This window comes from Rhinopithecus roxellana, chromosome 18, assembly GCF_007565055.1.
Source record: "Rhinopithecus roxellana isolate Shanxi Qingling chromosome 18, ASM756505v1, whole genome shotgun sequence".
In the NCBI taxonomy this organism is placed as follows: Eukaryota; Metazoa; Chordata; class Mammalia; order Primates; family Cercopithecidae; genus Rhinopithecus; species Rhinopithecus roxellana.
The window spans coordinates 68,590,706-68,615,585 of NC_044566.1; the positions used below are offsets into that span (position 1 = coordinate 68,590,706).

The 24,880-nt window shown below is 38.9% G+C and overlaps 1 protein-coding gene across 2 annotated transcripts in view; it reads left to right on the plus strand.

The window, feature by feature from the left end:
- Nucleotides 1–24,880, plus strand: part of ATP8A2 (ATPase phospholipid transporting 8A2) — a 651,836-nt gene that overhangs the window by 218,060 nt on the left and 408,896 nt on the right. For both annotated transcript variants that reach the window (XM_030922372.1, XM_030922373.1), the window contains exon 24: nt 4,496–4,560. In XM_030922372.1, coding sequence (XP_030778232.1) covers nt 4,496–4,560 — 65 coding nt within the window. The remainder of the gene's footprint in view (nt 1–4,495; nt 4,561–24,880) is intronic.

Below are 24,880 nucleotides of genomic sequence, written 5' to 3' on the forward strand. Positions count from 1 at the left end.
AAAACATTTCTGAATTGAAATTTCAAGTCTTTTCCCCACCCTCCCTGTATTTTGCTACCCATCATTTGATACTTTTAAACCATTTCTTATGGTCTTGGAGGTTTATTTTTAAAATGTTAATAAATTCTATTGTGTATATTTAAGGTAAACAATAGGATGATGTGAGATACATGTAGATTATTTTTTAAGTTTACTTTTAGGAAGTGACTCAATATGTCACTTGCCCCTCCTGTAATTGCCCGTACATTTTCTTGTTCATTTAAAGGAAGGTGAGTTGCCATTCTCGGGTGAAGCCGGACTGTGAGGGTGGCAACACTGGTAATGCTCTCAATCTTACTGCTGTTTTTCACGGAAGATTCAGTCCTGTATTTCTTGATTACCTGCAGCTGACATTGCCAGGTGCTCCACTATAAGCTTGGGGAACTTCCATTCCACACTTGGGGCATGAGTTAATTATGAGACAAGTCAGAGAATGAAATAGATGAGGAAGCACCAATTGTGCAGTGTAGATGTTAATCATGACTGGCTTTTGTAATAGTTACTAGCAAATATTATCTATTGTGTGCCAGATACTGCACTAAGTCCTTTACATATGTTTTATATTTAATTCCCTCGGAGAATTTAAAAGGCATTATCCCCCTTTAAAGATACAACTGAGGCACAGAGAGATGAAGTAACTTAGCCTAGGTCACACAGATGTGAGAAAGCTGAAAATCTTGAGCAGTTAACCACAACACACAGTGTTCATTTCTCAGAGGGAGCAACAGGAGTTGTAAAGGACCAGGGGAGTCTTCCTGGATGAGACACGTTTAAAACTTGAGCCTTCAGAATTTGTTTGAAACAAAAATGCCTGAAAATAGAATGGGCCAGGATATCCCATCTTGGGGAGGAGCCGTGAGGTGAGGCTGAGGCAGCGCGTTCTTCTGTGTGGCAAGGGTTCCTGAGAAGGGCCTGAAGGGGCTCGAGGGAGAGGTGCCCAGGCATGTGCTCCATGGACAAGGCCTCAGCTCCCTGGTTCTCTGGATGATAATGGGCTCTGGACGGGCTCCTTTGATCCCACCTGGAATAGCCTAAAAGACCATCTTTTAGGCCGGGCGCAGCGGCTCACACCTGTAATCCCAGCACTTTGGGAGGCAGAGGCAGGCGGATCACGAGGTCAGGAGATCGAGACCATCCTGGATAACACGTCTCTACTAAAAGAAAAAAATACAAAAAATTTTTTTCTTTTAGATGGGTAGCCAGGCGTGGTGGCGGGCGCCTGTAGTCCCAGCTACTTGGGAGGCTGAGGCAGGAGAATAGCCTGAACCCAGGAGGCGGAGCTTGCAGTGAGCCGAGATGGTGCCACTGCATTCCAGCTTGGGCAACAGGGCAAGACTCCATCTCAAAAAAAAAAAAAAAAAAAAAAACCATCTTTTGTCATGCATTCTTGTTGTCTGCCAGTGGTTTTCATACGTGCAGACACTGACTGACCAGATTATCTGTAAAGCTGTTGCGAACCAGTCACATGTTGACTGTGGGTTGGTACCATGTTGAATCCTGTGATGGGTAGCTTGGTGGGTTCGTGATCTCAGGATACATGGTTTGTAAGGATGCATTGTTCCTGACTTGTTCAAAAATGTCTCCAGAGAAATCTGGATTTGATATCAAAACCAGTGTTCTCTGTTTTTAAGGAGGAAACTTGGTTGAGAGAGCTGAGGGATTTGGTTTGGTAGTATTTTCTAGTGTGAAGCATTATCTTATTGTATTAAAATCAAGTCCTGCTGTAAGTACCATAGACTCTGTAATATTTTGGTTTCTTTGAATGTTGATTATATTCAGGCAGTAGAATAAACCCTTTTGTAGTATACTGCTAATTTCAACTATAGTAAAAAATGAAATCCCAGAGGTTCTCCTCTCAGTCATTTTATGGCCGTCTTGTTAGATTGCGAGATTAAAGAAGTAGACCTCAATTTACAAGTGTGGACTGACATTCTATACCTGGCTCTTCTCCAAGAGTTGATCTCATTTTATCCAAAAACATTAGAAATCAAGCACACCAAATGTGGATTGACACAATTTAATTTGCTACATTAGTTAAGCCACAATTAACTGGGTTAAACTTCCCTGGTCTGTCTAGTGCGAGTGCTCCGACTGATAATTCTCTAAGCAAAATCTCACTTCTGGATCCAAACTAAAAACAACAGCAAAACCCTTAACCTGTTTCTTCTCAGAAGTCTTTGGTTTTGTACATTTAAATTCATGAAAGTGTCAGTAGTTTTTTTTTTCTCTCCCCCAGCCATGGCTAGAAAAAAAAGACTTAAGAGTTTTGCCGTATCTTTGTGTAGCTTCAGTTGTCAAATGGCATTTTGCTTAAATTGAAAAATATAAAAGCAGCAAGCGAGGGCTTAAAAATTACAGCCAGCTTCTGCAGCTGTTGTTCAAATAAAAAACTACCAGTAAATCTTTTTGCATTAGTTACACTAAATTTGTAACAGTCTACATTGCATGAAGTTGCTGGAAGTCTCTGGGGATGAAGAAAGAGTAAATCTAACATAGAGGGAAATGATTAAAGTTGCAATATCCCTCTTTGCAAGTGGAAAGAAAATGTAGACCTCCCTTCTGGACCTAATCTAAGAACTTATAGGAAGGAAGAATGCATTTGTAAAATTTTAATGGGAAACAAAGAGTTCGATTATTCTAGTCCTACTAGGCAGAGCTTTTAATGGCATTTTGAGAGGCTCTCACTTTTATCCATCACTGTTGTTAAAATACAGACTTGAACTAGTTTGTAAATGTATAGAAAATTGCTTCTTGTTCCCCCCTTCTTTTTTTTTTTTTTTTTGTTTTAGAGATTTAACAGGTATTTGCCCATGTGGTATTGTGATTTAAAATTATTCAGTTTGTTTTGGCTTTAAAAACAAGAATGTATTTGTTTTAACAAGAGAAATAATCTGATTCCCTTGAGATAACTGTTAACTTGGCTATGTCTTTTTCATGTTGCCTTAAAAAATTCACATTTGGATGAAAAGCTGTAATTTTGCCCTTTAAAATTTGATCTCGGAGGTGCTTTACAAAATGTTCTACATGGTGGTCCTAAGGAAGGATGTACTTTCTCAGATAAACAAACGAAATTTTTTTTACTGTTTCCTTCAATCCCTTCGTTCCCCCAAAAACCCACAACAGGGTTTTCTTGGTCTTAATTTTTGTCTATCTTGAATTTCATTTTGTGCCTGTTATGAGGATTTCTTAGGGATGAAAAGAGAACCTGCTAGTAGGTCTGAGCACATAAATGCAGCAGTTCTGCTGCTTGTCCCTCAGGTAAATGCCGTCTTCTTTTCTAGCCATGTGAAGCGTCTGTGAGAAGGACGTCTTCTTCCCTGTCCTGTGAGGAGAATCCTTGCTCCCCCTGGCCCTAGGAACAGTACTAGCTAAGCCCTTCCTTGAGATTGTCACCTGTTTGCTTGAAGGCTGATGATTGATTTCCCTTTTCTATAATCATTAATCCATTACCTTAAGGTGCTGAGACAAAACTAGTTGTGAGGGCCGATTTTCTGTGGAGAAGGATTTTTTTTCTTGCCTTTTCTCAATGAGAGAGATTGAGTTGGGGTTTGGTGGAAAGCACAAGTGGTCGCTAACCCCTCAAGGCACTGAGAGGATGGCAGGGTGATCTGAGAGACAGGCCAGTGCGCTGGTGGACACCTCTGGTCTTGGAGTTGCTAGAGCCCTCTCCTCCCCACCAACGGTGTGGATTGGAGGGGAGGCATCCCGAGAGGTGCTTGGCTTGGTCCACGAGTGCTCACCCAGGGCAAAGTGTGAGTAGAAAACAGCCCAAGGCTTCTTGGAAAATATGGTCTTCTGCTGGGAGGGAAAGCAGAAAATAGTATCTTGCTTAACCTGTAGAGATAACTTTACTGAAAAATGAGAAGGAAATTGTTAAGAACTAGGAGTACTTTTGTTCCAAATAAGCCTTTTTTTTTTTTTTAAAGCCTTTTTATAGTAACAACCAAAAAAAGACTTTTTTGAAACGTGGATTACTTTAAATTTTCACAGGAAAAGTGACTCCCTCAGTGTATTCCTTTGAAACCTGTTGTGAAAACTGGCTGCTGTCTTAAAGGAAGGGAGGGAGCTGGCCATCCCAGTGGTGGCCATCCCAGTGGGCATGTGTGGGCTGATTTAGGCGCACCATTGGGGTCCACTGCCTGCCTAAAGTGTTCACTGTCACTTTAGACAATCCGAAGCTTATCTTAATGATATACAAGGATAACAGATACAGAAAAATCCACCAAAAATTGGAAAGTATTTATTTTAGCCTTTAGTTGTAAAAACATTCCCAACTAGTTCTATTCAATCTGTCTACAAGAATCAAAATCAATGTACTTGTCCTACTCCTCACTGTTACCCTATCCTCTCTGTGAGCTGGTAGGGCGTAAAGTGGCAGATAGAACCAAGGAGGTTGAATGTAAGGAGCCCACGGAAGGAAAGAAAAATTCACACATTGTCTCTTCCTCCACTTCAGGGTATTCCTGCAGATTGGTATCACAGAATATGGCCCTCATCCTGTTGAAGGAGGACTCGTTGGATGTAAGTAGTTTTTCAAAGTTGTGTTTGCTTTGCTATAACAGTATTAAACTCGTTGTTTCCACTATCGTTGATAATCAGGCATCATGTTTTGCTAAAAAAACAATTACGAAAAACTGCTTATTTTCTGTTTATGTTAATATTTATGAATGGATGTCAGAAAGCCTTATCTTTAAACATCAAAGCGGCAAGCTTAGACTATTGCCTCGTGATAATACTTTTATTCATCTAGTATGTGCTCCCACTTTGAGCACATACGATGTTTGGTTTTCTGTTCCTGAGTTACCTCTCTTGGAATAATAGTCTCCAATCTCATCCAGGTCACTGTGGGAATGTAAACTAGTACAACCACTATGGAAAACAGTGTGGAGGGTCCTTAAAGAACTAAAAGTAAAACTACCATTTGATCCAGGAATCCCAGTACTGGGTATCCACCCAGAGGAAAAGAAGTCATTATACAAAAACTGCACACACCTGTTTATAGCAGCACAATTCACAGTTGCAAAAACATGGAACCCACACAAATGCCCATCAGACAAGTAAAGAAACTGTGATACACACACACACATATAGATACACACATACATATGTATACATATATATATATATCAGCTGTGAAAAGGAATGAATTAATGGCACCTGCCAGGGTTTCGAAGAAACAAGTAATTGAACAAATTGTGAAACATAAGAGATTTACTACATATTTGGATAAAAGTATAGTTTCTAACGTGTTTCAACTTATGGAATAAACCACAGGTTATTGTTGTTGAGAAGCCATCAAAGGAAAGATATACTGGCAAAGATGTGTTTGCTCAGAGCAAGCATTCATTCTTGAACACAAAAGGATGTACAGTCACTGATGGAATGGCTACTGAGCAATGAAAATGGAATCAGATAAAATTCATTAATAACGCCTGTGGCAGAGACGACATTTTCCGGCATCCCTGTGGATGGGTGTGGCCATGAGCTTAAATTCTCACTGGTGGAATGTGAGCAGAAGTGATGTGCGACCCTTGTGCATTACCCATCGAGAAGGAAATCTCTTGCCCTGGTTCCTCAGCTCTTCCCATTTTGCTGGCTGAAAATGGTATAAGGCTGGAGCTACTTTGGGGGCTATTTATTGGCAAAATCAGAGTTGCTTCCCTAGATTGGGCCCCTGGATGACTTTGGGAAACAGAATCTGCAGATTCCTTCTGGAATATTTTTCTGAGAAAAGGTTATATAGTTTGAACTATTGCATGGGGTAGTCTCTTTGTTTATCCTCACCCTACTAATCGTACGGAACATAATATTAAAAGTAGGGTCATTACATGCTCCCCCAGCATGACACAGTGCAGGGCTGTCCTCAGAAGGGAGGAGGGTCTGATGCTGTTGGCCAAGGAGAGCTAATGGAATTTGAAGGTCAAGGGATTTGGATTCATTCAAACCAATACACATGTCCTCATTCAGGTTCTTAAGGTCCCACTCTTTCCCATCAGTGCCCTAACTTTCATGGAAGAGACCTGATTAGTCTATGACTACAACATTCATTGAATTCTGCAACCCACAGAATTAACTTTTTAGGCTGCATATGTTGAGCTGCTTTGAGAGAAGAGGTTCTCTTAGTCTGTCATAGAGACTGTCTTGTCTTCTGACTTTGTCTTGGCCTCTGATTTTGCAATTTTCATTCTTTAAGCTTCCCAGTGCAGTGAGAGGTGGCTGACCTATCCTTAATCTTGTATTCTTTCTGCCCTAATGGTGTATTTCAGTAGCTGCTTGATCTGCCACAGACTTGGCTTTAATAGGCAGTTGTTACAAAGCGATCACAGGTAATGATTTTAAATCAGCTCTATTGAGATATAGTTTACATACATATAAAGGTACCCATTTTAAGTGTACATGGTGATATGTTTTGACAAATGTATATATGCATGTAATCACCACTCCATTTAAAATATTGAACATGTACAGGATCTCAGAAAGTTCTAACCCTCCATTTCCCCAGGCAACCATGGACCTTCTTTCTAACACAATGGATGAATTGTGCTTGCTTAGAATTTCATATGAAGACTCTTTTTGTCTGGTTTCTTCAACACAATTATTTTGATATTCATCCATGTTGCTGTGTGTATCATCTGTTCATTCCTTTGTTTGCTGGGTATTTCATTTTCTGGATATTCCACAATTTGTTTATTCATTCACCTGTTACAGGACGTTTTCATTATTTCCAGTTTGAGGTTATCATGAATAAAGGTGCTATGAGAGTTTTTTTCTGTATAAGTCTTGGTGAACATCTGTTTTTGTTTCTCCTGGGTAGATACCTAGGAGTAACATTCTTAGAGGGAAGGTATATGTTTAGCTTTATAAGAAATTTCCAAACAATTTCCATTTTACCCTCCCGCTAGTATTACCTGTGAGTTCTCATTTTTACATATCTTCACCACTATTTGGTATTGTCAATCATTTTAATTTTAGACATTCTAGTGGGTATTATTGATAATATCTCATTGTGACTTTAAGTTACATTTCCCTGATGACTAATCATGCTGATTTTCTTGTGCTTATTGGTCATTTAAAAATCTTCCTTTGTTGAAGTCTCTGTCAAACTTTTGCCCATTTTAAAAAACATGTTTTATGCTTTTTAAAATTACTGAATTCTAAGAGTTTTCTAAATATGTAATTTGGATATAAACCCTGTTTCATAGACATCTGTTGCAAATTTTTTTTTTTTTTTAACCGATCTTTGTCTTGCCTATCCATTTTCTTACCAGTTTTAGGGAAAATAGACCCTAGGGTGGCCTCCAATAATTCCTGCCTCCTGGTATCTACACCTTTGCCTAGTTCCCTCCCCTTGAGTGTGTGTGGAACCTGTAACTTAATTTTAACCAGCAAAATATGGCAAAGGTAATGGAATGTCACTCCCTTGCATGATATAAGAGTCCATCTTAGCAGACTGGAGTGAGAGACTTTTCTCCATTTATGGCTTTAATAAGTAAGTTGCTATGTTGTGAGAAGGCCTATGGGGAGGGCCATGTGGCAAGAAATTGCAGACAGCCTCTACGAGCTGAGTGTGGCCAAATCTACATCTAGCAAGAAAATGGAGACCTTAGTCTGACAATCACAAAGAGATGAATCCTGCCAACAACCTGAGGAAGGCTGGAAACAGGTACTTCTCCGGTCAGGCCTTCAAGTGAGACCCCAGCTTAGCTGACACCTTGATTACAGCCTTATGAGGTCCTGAGCAGCAGATTCAGCTAAGCTGTGCATGGATTTCTTATGAGAAACTGAGATGATAAATATATGTGGTATTCTACATTGCTAAATTTATGTTAATATGTTTTATAACAGTAGAAAAGTAGTATAAACACCTGTTGAAGAGCCAGAAGTTTTTTTTTGTTGTTGTTGTTGAAGTCCAAATTTCTTTCTTATTTTCTTTTTCTTTTGCTATGATTAGAGCTTTGGTGCTCTCTAAGAAATATGTGCTTACTCTAGGACTGGGAAGAGTGCCTCCTGTGTTTTCTTCCAGGAGTTTTACAGTTTTAGCTTGTGAGTTTAAGTCTGGGATCCATTCATGTGCATGGTATGAGGTAAGGATTGAGGTCCAGTTTATATCCCATATAGTTATCTAGTGTTTACAGCATCATTTGTGAAAAATACTATTATTTCCTCATTGAAATACCTGTGCTTTTGTTAGAAACTGATTAAGCATATATGTGACTCTTTTCCCTGACCCTCTAATTTATTCCATTTGTGTATGTATCCCTCTTAGTGCCCAATTCTACCTTGTCTTCAATATGATAACTTTATAACAAGTCTTGAGATCCTCCAACTTAATTTTTTTGAAAGACTGTTTTGGTCATTTCAGGACCTTTGCATTTCTGTATACATTTTAGAATCAGGCTGTAAATTCCTCCAGAAAGCCTGTTGGGATTTTTATGGAGATTTCCCCCAAATTTATGTATGGATTTCATGCAATTTGACACTTTAAATGGGATTAATATTTGCATTCTATGAAGGTGGGATATCTCTCATTTACTTAGGTCTTTTAAAATTACTCTCAGCAGTATTTTGTAGTTTTCAGTGTATAGGACTTGTGCATGTCAAATTTGCTTTTTCTGGTTATAATGGCTCCTTTTGAGTCTTCCATTTTTCTTCATTACATTTATACATTCCTTTTAATCTTTCAATATTGTTAGGATACCTCATTTACATTCTTCCTCTGCTAATTCCACTTCTTTGTCATTTATGGGTCTGCTTCTATTTGCTAACTTCTTCTGTTTGTTATATGTCACATTTTTCTGTTATTTTGCCTGTCTAGTAATCTTTTTCTGTGTGATGGTTATCATTAATATTTTGTGATCAAGTGTCTAGATTCTGTTGTTTTCTTTTAAAGAGTATTGTGTTTTGGCAGGAAGTTACTTGTGAGTTTGTAGTAGCCTTTACTCTAGAACTACTACAGCTTTCCTACCAAGTTACAACTCATTGGTGCTGCTGCCTAAGACCCTAGGTGTTCACTACGGTTTTTCTACTGTGGATGGTTGGAACTTAAGTATCTGCCAATTGTGTGTGAGCCCTGGAAATTTTTTTTTTTAAACAGCACTGATAGTTGTTCTTTTTTCATATATATATGAAAAACTGTATGTATCTATGTTAGGGTTTTTTTCCCCCAAATCTCATGTCATGTCCCCATACATGTGCATAAATTCCTGTTTGCTTGAAGACCCAAGGGGACCCTTACGGATGCTCGAGCTCTTTCTCTGTGCGGTTCCTTCTCTCCCTTAAGCACTTCTCTCCCTAGCCACCCGGCATTCTCTAGCATTCTCTGTTTCCTCAGAGCAGTGAGAACATCATCCTCTGGGTTCCTCTTCCCTGAATCACAGTTTGGAAAGTACCTCTAGTCAGAAAGCTTCAGCTGTCATTGGCTCAGCTCATGAACTTCTCTTCTCCTGAGGATTGTCCTCCTGTGTTGCCTATTATTCAGTGTCTGAAAACAGTGTGTTTCATACACTTTCCCAGTTTTCTGGCTGCTTACAAGTCTCCTATACTAGTTACTTTATCACACCTAGAGGCAAAATGTGAGTAATCACTCTGCCTCTGTCTTTGATAAATATTAATTTCCAGTTTAAAGACCTTTATCACTTGGATTTTTCTTTTGTAATAATTTGCTGCTCCTAGAGTGTGGCCAGTTATCTCTGATTTTGAGAACTCCAGGGAAACTTAGCTGGATCAGGAGAAAAGAATACCAGAATAGTGCATCTGTCTCAGCTCTGGGTTCCAGGGAAGAGGCAGGACAATGACTGCAATGGCAAAGAAAGCAGGTCATACATGATCATTTCAGTAGCTATTTCAGTCCTACTTGCCATGGACAGCTAGTATCTTTTTTTCCACCAATGATTAGGTCATCAGTACCTTCAAACCCAAGCAAAAGAAATAATTAATGCCAGTTTTTCATCGTTGGAATATTTCTTAGAACCACTTCTGATACCAACTATAGGAACAGTTGGAGTTCCATGCAGAAAATAGTGACCGTCAAGTTCTGTTCAGGAGATTAAAAACCACATCTGGTATCTGAACAGAGTGGTTTCAATGTTAAGAATTGTTAATTAAGTATAGAGTTTGCTAACTAGGTAACTAAGAGTGCAGAAAGAAAGCTCTAGGGCAGGGATTGGCAAAGTACAACCCTCAGGAGAAATCTCATCCTACATCTCTTCCTGCAAATAAAGTTTCATTGAACACAGACATCCCCAAGGCTAGGTCGAAGAAGTAATTGTCAAGGGAATTGCGAGCAGACAAGGGGCAAACAAGAAGGAGCACGTTTCTTTCTTTGTCTCCAGACCTGGAGTCTCTTGTTCCCTCTCTGCCCCTGTCCTGCTGGCGGGGCCTAGAGCCACCTGTGAGTGAGGAGTACGGTTGGTAGAGTTCCCGCTCCAGTAGCACAGACTGAGCACAGAAGGGAGCCTGGACACTGAGAGATGTTAACAGCTGGCACAGAAACTAATTTCAAGTGTAAAGACTTAAAATAGGAAATTAGGTGCTTGTGAAATTATTGGGAATGCGGAAGGAGCAGAAGTCAGCGAGCCCTAGAGAGGCTTCAGGTCCATGCCCCTGCAGCTTTGTTCCTGGAGTCAGAGCCCTATTGCTGCTACCCGGGAGACCTCAGGGAGCCACTGCCGACGTCCCAGCATCCTCACACCTATGAAGTCAGGTTGAGATGGTAGAATGTGGCCTCTTCATGCTCTGTCTCTGTCTTCCCAATCTTAAGCAAATGCATCTTGTTGATAGAATTCATACAGCATCTTGGTAATAAAGGAGTCTAAGAAATACGGCTTTACCTTCCAGTCCCTGTAATACAGGGAAGAACATGGAAGAAGACAGAAATAAATACTGAAGCCAGCAAAGAATATCTAGCACCAGCTCACTTGTAGGCAGGAAGCAGGCATCAGGAGGACATGGGATACTACAAGATTGCGTGGATGTGGTCAATTCCATAAAAGTCAGACCTTTAACATTCAATCGATCCTTTACAGCACTTTGCAGTGACAGGTAGAGTGACCATGGACCACACAGAAGTTGCCTGTTTTGTTTCTGTTGTTATTCTCATGACAAAGAACAGTTGTCCAGGTTAAAGGTGACGAAGGATGGCTTAAGGGTCAGGAGAACATCTGGGGCACTGACAGGGTGAAACTCCTGCTCTCTGTACTACGAAAAGTCTTTGCCCCATGGTAAATGTTCATAGTAAGTCATAGTTAACTAGTTTCAACGTTTCTATTACAAAAGTCCAGTTTTCCAATTTGATCTTTTCTCTGATGACAGGTGGCTCGTGGTAAGCTATCTACACGTGTATAATATGCACAGGCATAATGTCATCATTTGTTGCTTTAAGATGAATATGATGTTTTCATGTGGGATATGATGGAGGCTTTTTTGGGTTTAGAGAGACCACTTTGAAGAGAGATGTTTAGAAATACTTAAATTGTTGGTTTTGTTTTGTTTTGTTGTTTGTGTTTTTTGAGATGGAGTCTCATTCTGTCACCCATGCTGGTGCCATCTCGGCTCACTACAACCGCCGCCTACTGGGTTTCTGTGATTCTCCTGCCTCAGCCTCTCAAGCAGGTGGAACTACAGGTGCGCTACAGGCGCACGCCACCAGGCCCGGCTATTTTTTGTATTTTTAGTAGAGACAGGGTTTCACCATGTTGGCCAGGCTGGTCTCGAACTGAGCTCAAGTGATCCACTCACCTCAGCCTCCCAAAGTGCTAGGATTACAGGCGTGAGCCACTGCGCCGGGCCAGAAATGCTTGTGTTGTTAACGTGATTTTTATTACACAAAATGTGAGTCACATATTTTAACCAGAGTACTAAGCAGCCTCTCCAGTAAAAAGAGCTCATGGTCTGTTGAGTGCTTTCTCGTGAGTGCCTAGAGCTTCATATAAATTATCTCTCTTAACCCTCTTAGCAACTCTGTAAGGTCATGAAATATTCTTTTTTTCAAGGTTATTGCTAAAATTTTTGATAGAAAATTTCTATTTTTTTTTCCCTAACATCTGCTAAAAAAATTCCTGCTACTGTTGCCTACTTGGTAAGATCACTTTGTGATTAAACTTGCTTATCAACATTTTGTGTGTGTGTGAAGGTAGTAAGACTGTGGTATACTAGAAATGTTGCTTGAACAATTTTTTTCTAATTTATTTTTAGGCATGTTCAATTAATAATTCTTTTAATCCTTTGAAGGCGCTTGCATTTAAAGGTCAGAGACTATTAGAAAACATTTTTTCTTGGGGTTCTGTAGTAAGTGTTATTGCGGAATGTCAGCAGGATGAGGAAACAGGGCTGGCGGGGAGGGGAGAAGCTGCTGTGTTGTGTAGGTGGTTAAGGAAATGCTCTCTAATGAGATGACTTTGGAGCCGACTTATAGGGAGGGAGCTGTGGGACTGTCTGGATGGGAGACGGCACCTCCCACTTTGCCTGGAGCAGTCTGTTTGCACCTATTTTCCTGGCATAGATTTAAAACTCCCCCTTTTTACTCCCCAAAGTGCCTTGATTTGGAGGGTAAAATTATATAATCACCCTGTATCTGGAGGAATTGTGCTTCAGGCAGATGGTCGAGCAAATGCAGAGGCAAAGGCCGATGCTCCCCACTGCATTTGAGCAGCATGTGGCTGGAGGGGAGAGTGAAGAGGGAGCCAGAGAGACAGCATGGACTCATCCTGTAGCCGTGTAGAGCATCGTTAGGATATTCTGAGTGAAATGGGTGTCATTGGTGGAATCTAAGAAGAGTGACATGATCTGATTCACTTTTTAAAAGCGTATCTGGACCAGGCACAGTGGCTCACACCTATAATCCCAGCACTTTGGGAGGCAGAAGCGGGCAGATCATGAGGTCAGGATTTCAAGACCAGCCTGGCCAATATGGTGAAGCCCCGTCTCAACTAAAAATACAAAAAAAATAGCCAGGCATGGGGGTGCGCGCCTGTAGTCCTAGCTACTTGGGATACTGAAGCAAAAGAATTGCTTGAACATGGGAGGTGAAGGTTGCAGTGAGCCAAGATCGCACCACTGCACTCCCGTCAGGGCAACAGAGCGAGACTCCATCTCAAAATAAATAAATAAATTTAAAAAAGGGTATCTGTTCTTCTTTGTGTCTGTGTGTATTTGACTCCTCTAGGTCCCTCATGTAATAGTTTTACTGCACTTTGACTCTTTGACTTAGTAATTAATACTCTACCATTAAAAGGAGTCTTGGCCAGGCACGGTGGCTCATGCCTGTAATCCCAGCAGTTTGGGAGGCCAGAGTGGGTGGGTCGCTTGAGCCCAGGAGTTCAAGACCAGCTTGGGAATGTGGTGTGAAACCCCATATCTACAAAAAAATTTTAGCCAGATGTGATGATGCATGCCTGTAGTCTCAGCTACTTGGTAGGCTGAGGTGGGAGGATGGCTTGAGCCCAGGTGGCAGAGGCTGCAGTAAGTCCAGCCTGGGTGACAGAATGAGACCCTGTCTCAAAAAAAAAAAATAATAATAATAATAATAAATTAATTAAAAAGGGTATCTGGCTGCTGGAGTAAGCAGAGACTAAAGCTGAAGGGAGGCAAAGGCATGGAGGCAGGAGCCCACCTAGTAGCTGGAGGTGCTGATCCAGGCAGAAGATGATGGGGGTGTTGGAGTGGAGGTTGCAGTATTGGTGATGGGAAGTGGTGAGATTCTGGGTGTATAGTATTCTGACAGTAAAGCTGACAGGATTTGCTGATGTATTGAATGTGGGATAGAAGAAGGATAAAACCCCAGGGGTTTGGATCTGAGCAATTGGAAGGATCAGGTTGCCATTTCTCAGATGAGGAAGACCGTAGGAGGAGCAGATATGGTAGGGGGAATAAGGAATCTTTATTGGGCATTTTAGGGTTGAGATAACTCTTAGATATCCTTAGGGTAGTTGAATAAGTGTGTCTGGGAAATCAGGGGAAAGGTCTATTATGGAGAAAAATACTTAGGAGTAGTCTGTGTAGTGTTTTCAATTCTGAGGCTGAATCAGGTCACCAGGATTGCTAAGAGATAGCAAAGTGGTCTCAAGAATTCAGCTCTGGTGGTGGGCGTGTGTATGGGGTAATTCATTGCTTAAAAATTTGGGAGAGGAGAGACAGCAAAGGAGATCAAGAAAATATGGCCACTGAGGTAAGCAGAGAAGCAAGAGAGTTTGAGAAAATATGGATGTTGAGGTAAGTAGAGAAGCAAGAGAGTTTGGCATTTTGGAAACCAACTAAAACAAAGTCTTTCAGGAAGAAGGAAAGGAACTGATGTGTTAAATGCTGCTAATGGGGTCAGTGAAATGAGGTCTGATAACTAATTATTGGATTTAGCAGTGTGGAGAGGTCATGGGTAACCTTGTCAGGAGCTATCTGGGGCATTATGGAGATGAATGCTTGATTGGAGTGAGTACAAGGAATTGGGTGGAGAACAACTGGAGAAAATAAAGGAAGTTTACAGTGAGTTTTGCTGAAACTTCTTGTAGATCTTAGGTTAGCATGGTAATTGATTTCCCTATCATGATGAGCAAATTAATGGGTAACTTTATTCTTCCAAAATGTGTAGTAAACCATGATTTTTAAAGTAATTCATCCAATAAAATGAATATTCTTCCTTTTAACATTTCCTCTGTTTAATTGAAAGTGGTGGATATTTGTTATTAATGGTCTTGAAATAATTACTTGAATCAATCAGAACTTTCAACTTAATATACCAAGCTGTTTATAATCTAAGAATCTTACTTTTGTTTATGCTTTTCACAAAACAAAGGTGGATAGTATTAGTGTTCCTGTATTCTACTATAGCTACCTAACAAATATTTCCCATCCAGTGGGTCTGTTTCTGACAGGTAGTCCATGTTTGTGAAATCTAGCTTTTGGAAGGGGTGGAACTCAAAAGTCCTTGTCCATCTTTTGTGCTGATGGTACTCTTGAAAGCCCCAACTCGCAGAGAGAGACAGGCATGTGTCATCTGTCAGGGAGCCCGACAGCTCTGGACTTACCACTGTTGGCTTTCTAAGTGAAGAAAATCGGTAATTACATGGTACATCATAAAGGTATATCATGAAAAATGTTTAATGTCAACAGCAATGATGGTTCTTAGGCTGAGATAACAACCTACTTTGTTGTGACAGTGGAGTCTCAGGGTATTGTAAGAGAAAAATTATTATATGAAAGGCTAACATTTGTCAAGTTCCTTCATCAGTGAACTTTCTTCTGTGGTCAAGTTTCTAAGCATTGTTCTTCCTATATAAGGGAACTTATGTAGACCGGGACATGTTTTATTTGGAATGACTTCCATGATGTGGCTCAGACAGAACCTTTGATGTAGTTCACTTGATTAATGGGATTATAGCCATCAAGCTTTGTTCTGAGGATGATTTAGGTTTTCTGGCAATCTAATAGGTTTAAACCTCATTTGCCCCCATTTAAAATTACCCAATTCATTTAATGGTGAAAAATATATATTAATGAGAAAAAAGAAAAATAAAAAATGTTCTCTGGGTAGACTTCCATTACCCAGAAAACTGGAATAAGTAGAAGGATATAGTTTATATGTATTTTTGGCTCTTTTTTATTCACTAATAATACAATAACCTTGTGTGTATGTCGTATATATACATATATGCCTGTGTGTATATTGGTAGCCATTTTTTAAAAAATGCAGCTACACACAATAGATATACTTGTTAACCTAGTTTTTTTCTCTTGTAGCTGAGATTGTATCTCCAGATCAACTAAGATGTGGCTGCAGCCCAGTTTTAGAGAACTAGGTAGATAACATTTTGTATATTTCTGTGATTTATTTAACCCTTTTCTTACTTTTGGACATTGAGGTTGTTTCTGACTTTTAATGTCTAGGAAAAGATCTCATTTTGTTTTCTGCTGTTTATTTTGTTTGAATAAATTCCTAGAAGGCTCCTAGGTCAAGAGAAACATGCCTTCTTGAATGGAGGTGATCTATATTCACACACACTTTCACATGTATGTACATATAAATGCATATACTCCTTCTTGCCCTCCAAGTGAGTTCTGCCAGTTTAATTGTAATTTATTTATTAGGGGATGAAAAGAGCTTATCACAGTTCTGTACAGGTAATATAAATGTTGGAAATGTCGGTATTTTCTCAGTGTTGTTTGTGGAATTAAAATCCTTTGAAATGAGGTTGTATTTAATATGTTCTAAATTTGAGGCTATCATAGCAAAAGTGATATCTTAATAGATGGCTGCATCTATTAACACTGATGAACTTTCCATTTACATAGCTCTCTCCTGGCTTTCCTATTTGATGTGCCACGGGAGGTGAACCATGAAAAGTAGTAACTGTTGCTGATGCTGCTTATGTTTGAGTGATTATTTTCTTTTCAATTTTCCAATCTTAATTGTACGATTTAAGCACATGTTGAAGAAGAATAATTCATTGGCAGATAAAAATAAGCCTACTCTGGAAGTTGGAACATGGTTGTTATTCCTTAGAGATTAGCTCTCTACTCTGCTTTCAATAGGGAAATTCTTGACTTACTAAATTGCCACAGTCTTCTTCATCCAGCTGAATGGTCTGGTTCTTCTACTTAAATTTAAATTATAAGCCTATTGGAAAGTATTTTTGTCCAACTGAGTATATTCATTTGGCCTTAACATTTTATTCAGGTACTTTTGCCCTGTATTACCAGGAAATTAAATGTAAAAATAGTGTGAAACAAAATGATTGGTATACACCCATGCACCCACGCATTTTCTATAGAGGGTTAATGAGAAGTGAAAATACTTTTCTGTGCTATCCATTGTAATAGTTGCTAGTCACATGTGGTTATTAATCACTTGAAAAGTAAATAGTTTGGCTGAGGAACTATCAATTTTAAGTAACTTAAATTTTAATAGCCACGTGTGGCTAGTGGCCATTGTACAAGGCAGCAGAGTGTAGGTAATTTTCAAGGGTCCCCAACCCCCGGTACTGGTCCGTGGCCTGTTAGAAACTGGGCCGCACAACCAGAGGAGGTGAGTGGCAGGGCGAGCTCCCATTACCGCCTAAGTTCCACCTCCTGTCAGATCAGCGGCGGCATTAGATGCTCACAGGAATGCGAACCCGATTGTGAACTGGGCATGTGAGGGATCTAGGTTACACGCTCCTGATGAAAATGTAGTGCCTGATGATCTGAGGTGGAACAGTTTCATCTTGAAAACACGCCCCACAACCTGTGTTAAAATGGTCTTTCACAAAACCGGTCCCTGGTGCCAAAACGGTTGGGGACCGCTGCCCTACGACAAGGGCTGGCCAGCTCTGGTCAGTGTGCCAAATCCAGCTCACCACTTGTTTTTACAAATAAAGTTTTATTGAAACACAGCCATGCACACTTATGGATGTACTGTCAATGATCACTTTAATGCTACAATGGCCGAGTGCAGTACAGATGCCCCTCGACTCATAGTGGGTTTACTTCTGGATAAACCCATTGTAAGTTATGTTGAAAATAACATTTAATACTCTGATAAACTGATTAAGTCAAAAAAATCATAAGTTGAACCATCAAAGTCAGTGACCATCTGTAGTTGCAACACAAACTGCACGGCCCACAAATCATAACATATTTACTATCTGGTTTACCAAAAGTTTAGTGACCCCCCTGCCCTGTGTAATCAGATGGAAGCTGACCCAGTTCCAGTTCCATTGTCTGCTGTAGCTGCGTTTCTGAAGCAGTGTTTTTAAAAATGTTAACAAGCATTTTGGGAGAGTTGGGATCTATGGCTACTTTGAGAAGATGCAGAGTTATAAATAAGTAGATTCGTCTACTACACTTTTTACACAACCTTTAATCCTCTTCACTATAAATCGTGCAGAGGTTTATTATATAGAATATTTTGTTAACCAAACTTATTTGAGCAGTGATTTTCTTTTTTGGTAACTCTTGTTATAAGGGACACAGAGTTAGAAATGCTGCTTTTTAAAAATAGCGAGTTTTCCTCTTAATAGATGATAGTAAAATAAGCGTGTGCAAGAGAATCTTCAGAGTAGGACAAAGGTTAAATGGATTGAATTAGTCTACTTTGTGTTGCTATGAAGGGAATACGTGTGCTTGGGTAATTTATAAGCCAAAGAGGCTTTTTGGCTTATGGTTCTGGGACTACTCAAGAAGCGTGGCACCAGCATCAACTCGGCTTTTGGTGAAGGCTTTTGTGCTGTGTAAAAACCTGTGGATAAGGTCAAAGAGGGAGCAGGTGTGCAAAGAGGGCCTGAGCCCCACGGTGGGGAGCAAATCTCTACGTGAGATTTGGGGTGACAAAGCATATCCAAATCATAGAGTGTATGTTTAATTTCTGGGTTTCCATTAAAGCAACAGATATTTGAGCACTTTTAATAGGTCAGGCAGTTTGCCCAGGTTGTGGACATAGGATTACACGACAGTATGTTCTCTACTCTCAAATTTCTGTGCTGTTATGAATTTGAGCAGTCACCATTAAATCTCAGCTCTACGTTTAAGTTCTGTTTGTGACAGTTGCCACAAAGGAAACGTCTAAGATGCTAAGTATATATGGTTAGGAAAAAGGTTGCAAACTTTTTCTGTAAAGGAATAGATAGTAAATATTTTAGGCTTTGTGTGCCATATGCTCTAGGTGTCACCTACTCAATTCTCCCGTTGTAATTAGAAAGCAGCTGCAGATGACACGCAGACACATATCACACAGACAAATATGCCGGTGTGATTATGCCATACATACATCTGTATCTGTCTGCATTTGCACACTTCTCAAGCACTTTCCAAAAATGACCATACAAATCATAAAGTATTAACAGAATTTTAGAGAACTGATTTTCGTTCGGCTCATGTTCTGTGAGTATTGTGCCCTTGTCCAAGACCTTCAAAAAGGTCATCATACAAATCTTATATTCTTGGAAAATTAAAAACCTGTACTTACGAATCTGGCGTCAAAGAGGAAATCACATTGGAAATTAGAAAGTACTTAGAACTGAATGATTAAAAAATACTTTTGCATCAAATTCATGGGATATGAATATCCCAAAGAGGGAAATTTTTGAAGCTTTACCGATTATATTACAAAACAAAAAAGACTTAAAATGAACAAGCTATACATACAATTTAAAATTTTAATAAAAGAGCAAGAGAAGATTAACAAAACCAATAGTAAATTCTTCAAAAAAAAAAAAAAAAAAAAAACTAATGAGATAGGCAGGAAGCAAGATGGTCAAGGAAAAAAAGCAAAAAGATAAACAATTTTAGGAATCAGAAAAGAGAAGTCACAGGTAGAGCAGTGAGTAGAATAATGTGAGAGTACAATGAAGGACTAATTTGAAGCCTAGATGGAATGGCCAGTTACCTAGGAAAAATCCATAATATTCAAAATCAGGCTTGAATAAATAGAAAATGTGGATAGATTTGCAACTATTAAAGGAGTGGCCTCATTACGTACAATTTCTCTTAAAGGAGAACACCAGAAACTCGTGTGATGCTTTGAGTGTAGTTCTGACAAGCATTAAAAGATTCCAATTTTTTACACTGTGTTCCAGAAAAATGGGAAAACAGTCAACACTTTTTAGTGTAGTTTGATGCTAGTAAAACCTTTAAACTAAAACCAGTAGAGGCAGAATGTTAAAGGAAAATTACAGGCCAATGTCAGTTGTGAACCAGACAAAAAATTTTAATAAAATATCACAAACTAAATCCAATAATGTAAAAAAAAAAAAAAAAAGCACACATTATGATTAAATTGGATTTTTTTGTTTTGCAGATTTATTGAGATATAGTTAACATACATAAAATTTACCCATTTGAGGTGTAGAATATGCTCAGAGAGTTGTACAAACATTATAGTAATCAATTTGGAACATTTTCGCCACTGATAAGTTTGTACCACATTATTCATTTATTTTTATTTCAATAGATTTTTGGGGAGCAGGTGGTGTTTGGTTACATGAATAAGTTAGTTATATAGTGGTGATTTCTGAGATTTTGGTTGACCCATCACCCAAGCCGTGTACACTGTACCTAATGTGTAATCTTTTATCCCTCAACCCCCTCCCACGCTTTCCCCCCAGTACCCAAAGTCCATTGTATCATTCTTATTATGCTTTTGTGTCTTCATAGCTTAGCTCCAATTCATGAGTGAGAACATACGATACATGGTTTTCTATTCCTGAGTTACTTCACTGAGACCAATGGTCTCCATATCCATACAGTTTGCTGTGAAGGCCATTATTTCTTTCCTTTCTGTGAATGAAATATATATAGATTTCACAATGACTTATTTTCCTCTGGGTAGATACCCAGTAGTGGGATTACTGGATCAAATGGTAGATCTCCTTTTAGTTCTTTAAGGAATCTCCACACTGTTTTCCATAGTGGTTGTACTAACTTACATTCTCACCAGCAGTGTAAAGTGTTCTCTTTACTGCATCCACACCAACGTCTATTTTTTTTTTTTTTTTATGGCCTTTCTTGCAGGAGTAAGGTGACATCTCATTGTGGTTTTGATTTGCATTTCCCTGATCATTAGTGATGTTGAGTGTTTTTTCATATGCTTGTTGGCTATTTGTATTTCTTCTTTTGAGAATTGTCTATTCATGTCCTTAGTCCACTTTTTGATAGGATTGTTTTTTTTTTCTTGCTGATTTGAGTTCCTTGCAGATTCTGAATATTAGTCTTTTGTTGGATGTATAGATTGCAAAGATTTTCTCCCATTCTGTGGGTTGTGTGTTTACTCTGCTAGTTGTTTCTTCTGTTGTGCAGAAGCTTTTTTTGTTTAATTAAATCCCATCTATTTGTCTTTGTTTTTGTTACATTTGCTTTTGGGTTCTTGGTTACGAAGTCTTTGCCTAAGGCAATGTCTACAGGAGTTTTTCCAGTGTTATCTTCTGGAATTTTTATGGTTTCAGGTCCTACATGTAAGTTTTCGATCCATCTTGAGTTGATTTTTGTATAAGGTGAGAGATAAGGATCTGGTTTCATTCTTCTACATGTGGCTTGCCAATTATCCCAGCATCATTTGTTGCAAAGGGTGTCCTTTTCCACTTTATGTTTTTCTTTGCTTTATCGAGGATCAGTTGGCTTTAAGTATTTGGCTTTATTTCTGGGTTCTCTATTCTGTTTCATTGGTCTATGTGCCTCTTTTTATACCAGTACCATGCTGTTTTAGTGACTATGGCCTTATGGTATAGTTCGAAGTCAGATAATGTGATGCCTCCAGATTTGTTCTTTTTGCTTAGTCTTGCTTTGGCTATGCGAGCTCTCTTTTGGTTCCATGTGAATTTTAGGACTTTTTTTTTTTTTTTTTCTAGTTCTGTAAGGAATGATGGTGCATTTTTGTGGTAATTGCATTGAATTTGTAGATTGCTTTTGTCAGGGTGGTCATTTCCATTTGTGGGATGTATTTCCATTTGTTTGTGTTGTTTATGATTTCTTTCAGCAGTGTTTTGTATTTGGTATGTATTTCCATTTGTTTGTGTTGTTTATGATTTATTTTAGCAGTGTTTTGTATTTTTCCTTGTAGAGGTCTTTCATTTCCTTGGTTAGGTATATTCCTTTGTTTTTTTTTTTTTTGGCAGCTATTGTAGAAGGGGTTGAGTTCTTGATTTGATTCTCATCTTAGTCACTGTTGGTGTATAGAAGAGCTACTGATTTGTGTACGTTGATTTTGTACCTTGAAACTTAGCTGAAATCATTCGTTAGTTCTGGGGACCTTTCGGATGAGTCTTTAGGGTTCTCTAGGTATACAATCATAACATCAGCAAACAGCAGCAATTTGACTTCTTCTTTACTGATTCGGATGCCCTTTATTTCTTTCTCTTGTCTGATTGCTCCGTCTAGGACTTCCAGTACTATGTTGAATAGAAGTGGTGAAAGTGGACATTCTTGTCTTGTTCCAGTTCTCAGGGGGAATGCTTTCAACTTTTCTCTATTTGGTATAATATTATTGACTGTGAGTTTGTCATAGATGACTTTTATTACATTGAGGTATGTCCCTTGTATGCTGATTTTGCTGAGGGTTTTCATCATAAAGAGATGGTGGATTTTGTCAAAGGCTTTTTCTGCATCTATTTAGATGATCATGTGATTTTTCTTTTTCATTCTGTTTATGTGGTATATCACATTTATTAACTTGCATATGTAAAATCATCCCTGCATTCCTGGTATGAAACCCACTTGATCAAGGTGTGTTAACTTTTCGATATGCTGTTGGATTTAGTTAGCTAGCATTTTGTTAAGGATTTTTGCATCTGCGTTCATCAGGGATATCGTTCTGTAGTTTTCTCTTTTTGTTATGTCCTTTCCTGGGTTTGATATCAGGGTGATACTGGCTTTATAGAATGATTTAGGGAGGATTCTCTCTTTATCTTGTGGAATTGTGTCAACAGGATTGGTACCAATTCTTTGAATGTCTGATAGAACTCAGCTGTGAATATGTCTGGTCCTGGGCTTAGTTTTTGTTGGCAATTTTTAAAATTACCATTTTAATCTCACTGCTTGTTATTGGTCTTTTCAGAGTTTCTATTTATTCCTGGTTTAATCTAGGAGGGTTGTATTTTTCTAGGAATTAATCCATCTCCTCTAAGTTTTCTAGTTTATGCATGTAAAGGTGTTCATAGTAGCCTTGAATGATCTTTTGCGTTTCTGTGGTATCAGTTGTAATAACTCCGTTTCATTTCTAATTGAACTTACTTGGAAATTCTCTCTTCTTTTCTTGGTTAGTCTTGCCAATGGTCTATCAATTTTATTTGTCTTTTCAAAGAACCAGCTTTTCATTTCATTTATCTTTTGTATTTTTTGTTTCAATTTTATTTAGTTATGCTCTGATCTTGGTTATTTATTTTCTTCTGCTGGGTTTGGGTTTGGTTTGTTCTTGTTTCTCTAGTTCCTTGGGTTGTGAGCTTAGATGGTCTATTTGTGCTCTTTCAGACATTTTGATGTAGGCGTTTAATGCTGTGAACTTTCCTCTTAGCAATGCCTTTGTTGTATTCCAGAGGTTTTGATAGGTTGTGTCACTGTTATTATTCAGTTCAAATAATTTTTAAATTTTTCTCTTGATTTCGTTGTTGACCCAGTGATCATTCAGTAGCAGGTTATTTAATTTCCTTGTATTTGTGTGGTTTTGAGGATTCCTTTTGAAGTTGATTTCCAATTTTATTCCAGTGTGGTCTGAGAGAGTACTTGATACAGATTCAGCTTTCTTAAATTTATTGATAGTTGTTTTGTGGCCTATCATATGGTCTATGCTGGAGAATGTTCCAGGTGCCGATGAATAGAATTTATACCCTACTGTTGTTGGGTAGAATATTTTGTAAGTAACTGTTAAGTCCATTTGTTCTGAGGTGTAGTTTAAGTACGTTGTTTCTTTGTTGAACTTCTGTCTTGATGATCTGTCTAATGCTGTCAGTGGAGTATTGAAGTCCCCCACTATTATTGTGTTGCTGTCTGTCTCATTTCTCAGGTCTAGTAGTAATTGTTTTATAAATTTGGGAGCTCCAGTGTTAGGTGCATATATATTTAGGATTGTGATATTTTCCTGTTGGACAAGTCCTTTTATCATTATGTAATGTTTCTCTTTGTCTTTTTAAACTGCTATTGCTTTAAAGTTTGTTTGGTCTGATATAAGAATAGTTACTTCTGCATGCTTTTGGTGTCTGTTTTTTTCTACCCCTTTACCTTAAGTCCATGTGAGTCCTTACATGTTAGGGGAGTCTGCTAAAGACAGCAGATACTTGGTTGGTGAATTCTTATCCATTCTGACATTCTGTATATTTTAGGTGGAGCATATTCGTCATTTACATTCAGTGCTGACATTGAGATGTAAGGTACTATTCTATTCATCATGCTATTTGTTACCTGAATACCTTATTTTACTGTGTTACTGTTTTATAGGTCCTATGAGATTCATGCTTTAAGGAGGTTCTACTTTGTTGTGTTTTGAGGATTTGTTTTAAGATTTAGAGCTTCTTTTAGACGTTCTTGGCTGGGCACGGTGGCTCACTCCTGTAATCCCAGCACTTTGGGAGGCCGAGGCGGGCAGATCACGAGGTCAAGAGATCAAGACCATCCTGGCTAACACGGTGAAACCTTGTCTCTACCAAAAATACAAAAATTAGCTTGGCGTGGTGGTGTGCACCTGTAGTCCCAGCTACTTGGGAGGCTGAGGCAGGAGAAATTGCTAGAACCTGGAGGCGGAGGTTGCCATGAACCGAGATTGTGCCACTGCACTCCAGCCTGGCGACCAAGCAAGACTGTCTCAAAAAAACAAAACAACAAAAAAAGGAGGTTCTTGTAGTGCTGGATTGGTAGTGGCAAATTCTCTCCACATTTGTTTGTCTGAAAAAGACTATCTTTCCTTCGTTTATGAAGCTTAGTTTCTCTGGATACAGAATTATTGGCTGATAATTGCTTTGTTTAAGGAGCTAAAGATAGGACCCCAGTCTCTTTTAGAGACTGAAGTTCTTGTGTCAGTAGACAAAATTCTGTTCAATTCTGTTGCTGAGACGTTCCAGTGTATTTTGTATTTCTTTAAGTGTGTCTTTCATTTCCAGAGATGGTGATTGTAGAGTTTCTGCTGAGAAATCTGTTGTTCATCTGATAGGTTTTCCTTTATAGGATACCTGTTGCTTTTGCCTCACAGCTCTTAAGACTCTTTTCTTTGTTTTGACTTTGGATAACCTGATGACTGTATACCTAGGCGATGATCTTTTTGCGATGAATTTCCCAGGTGTTCTTTGAGCTTCTTGTAGTCTAGATCTCTAGCAAGGCCAGGGAAGTTTTCCTCAATTATTCCCTCAAATATGTTTTCTAAAGTTTCAGATTTTTCTTCTTCCTTGGGTACGCC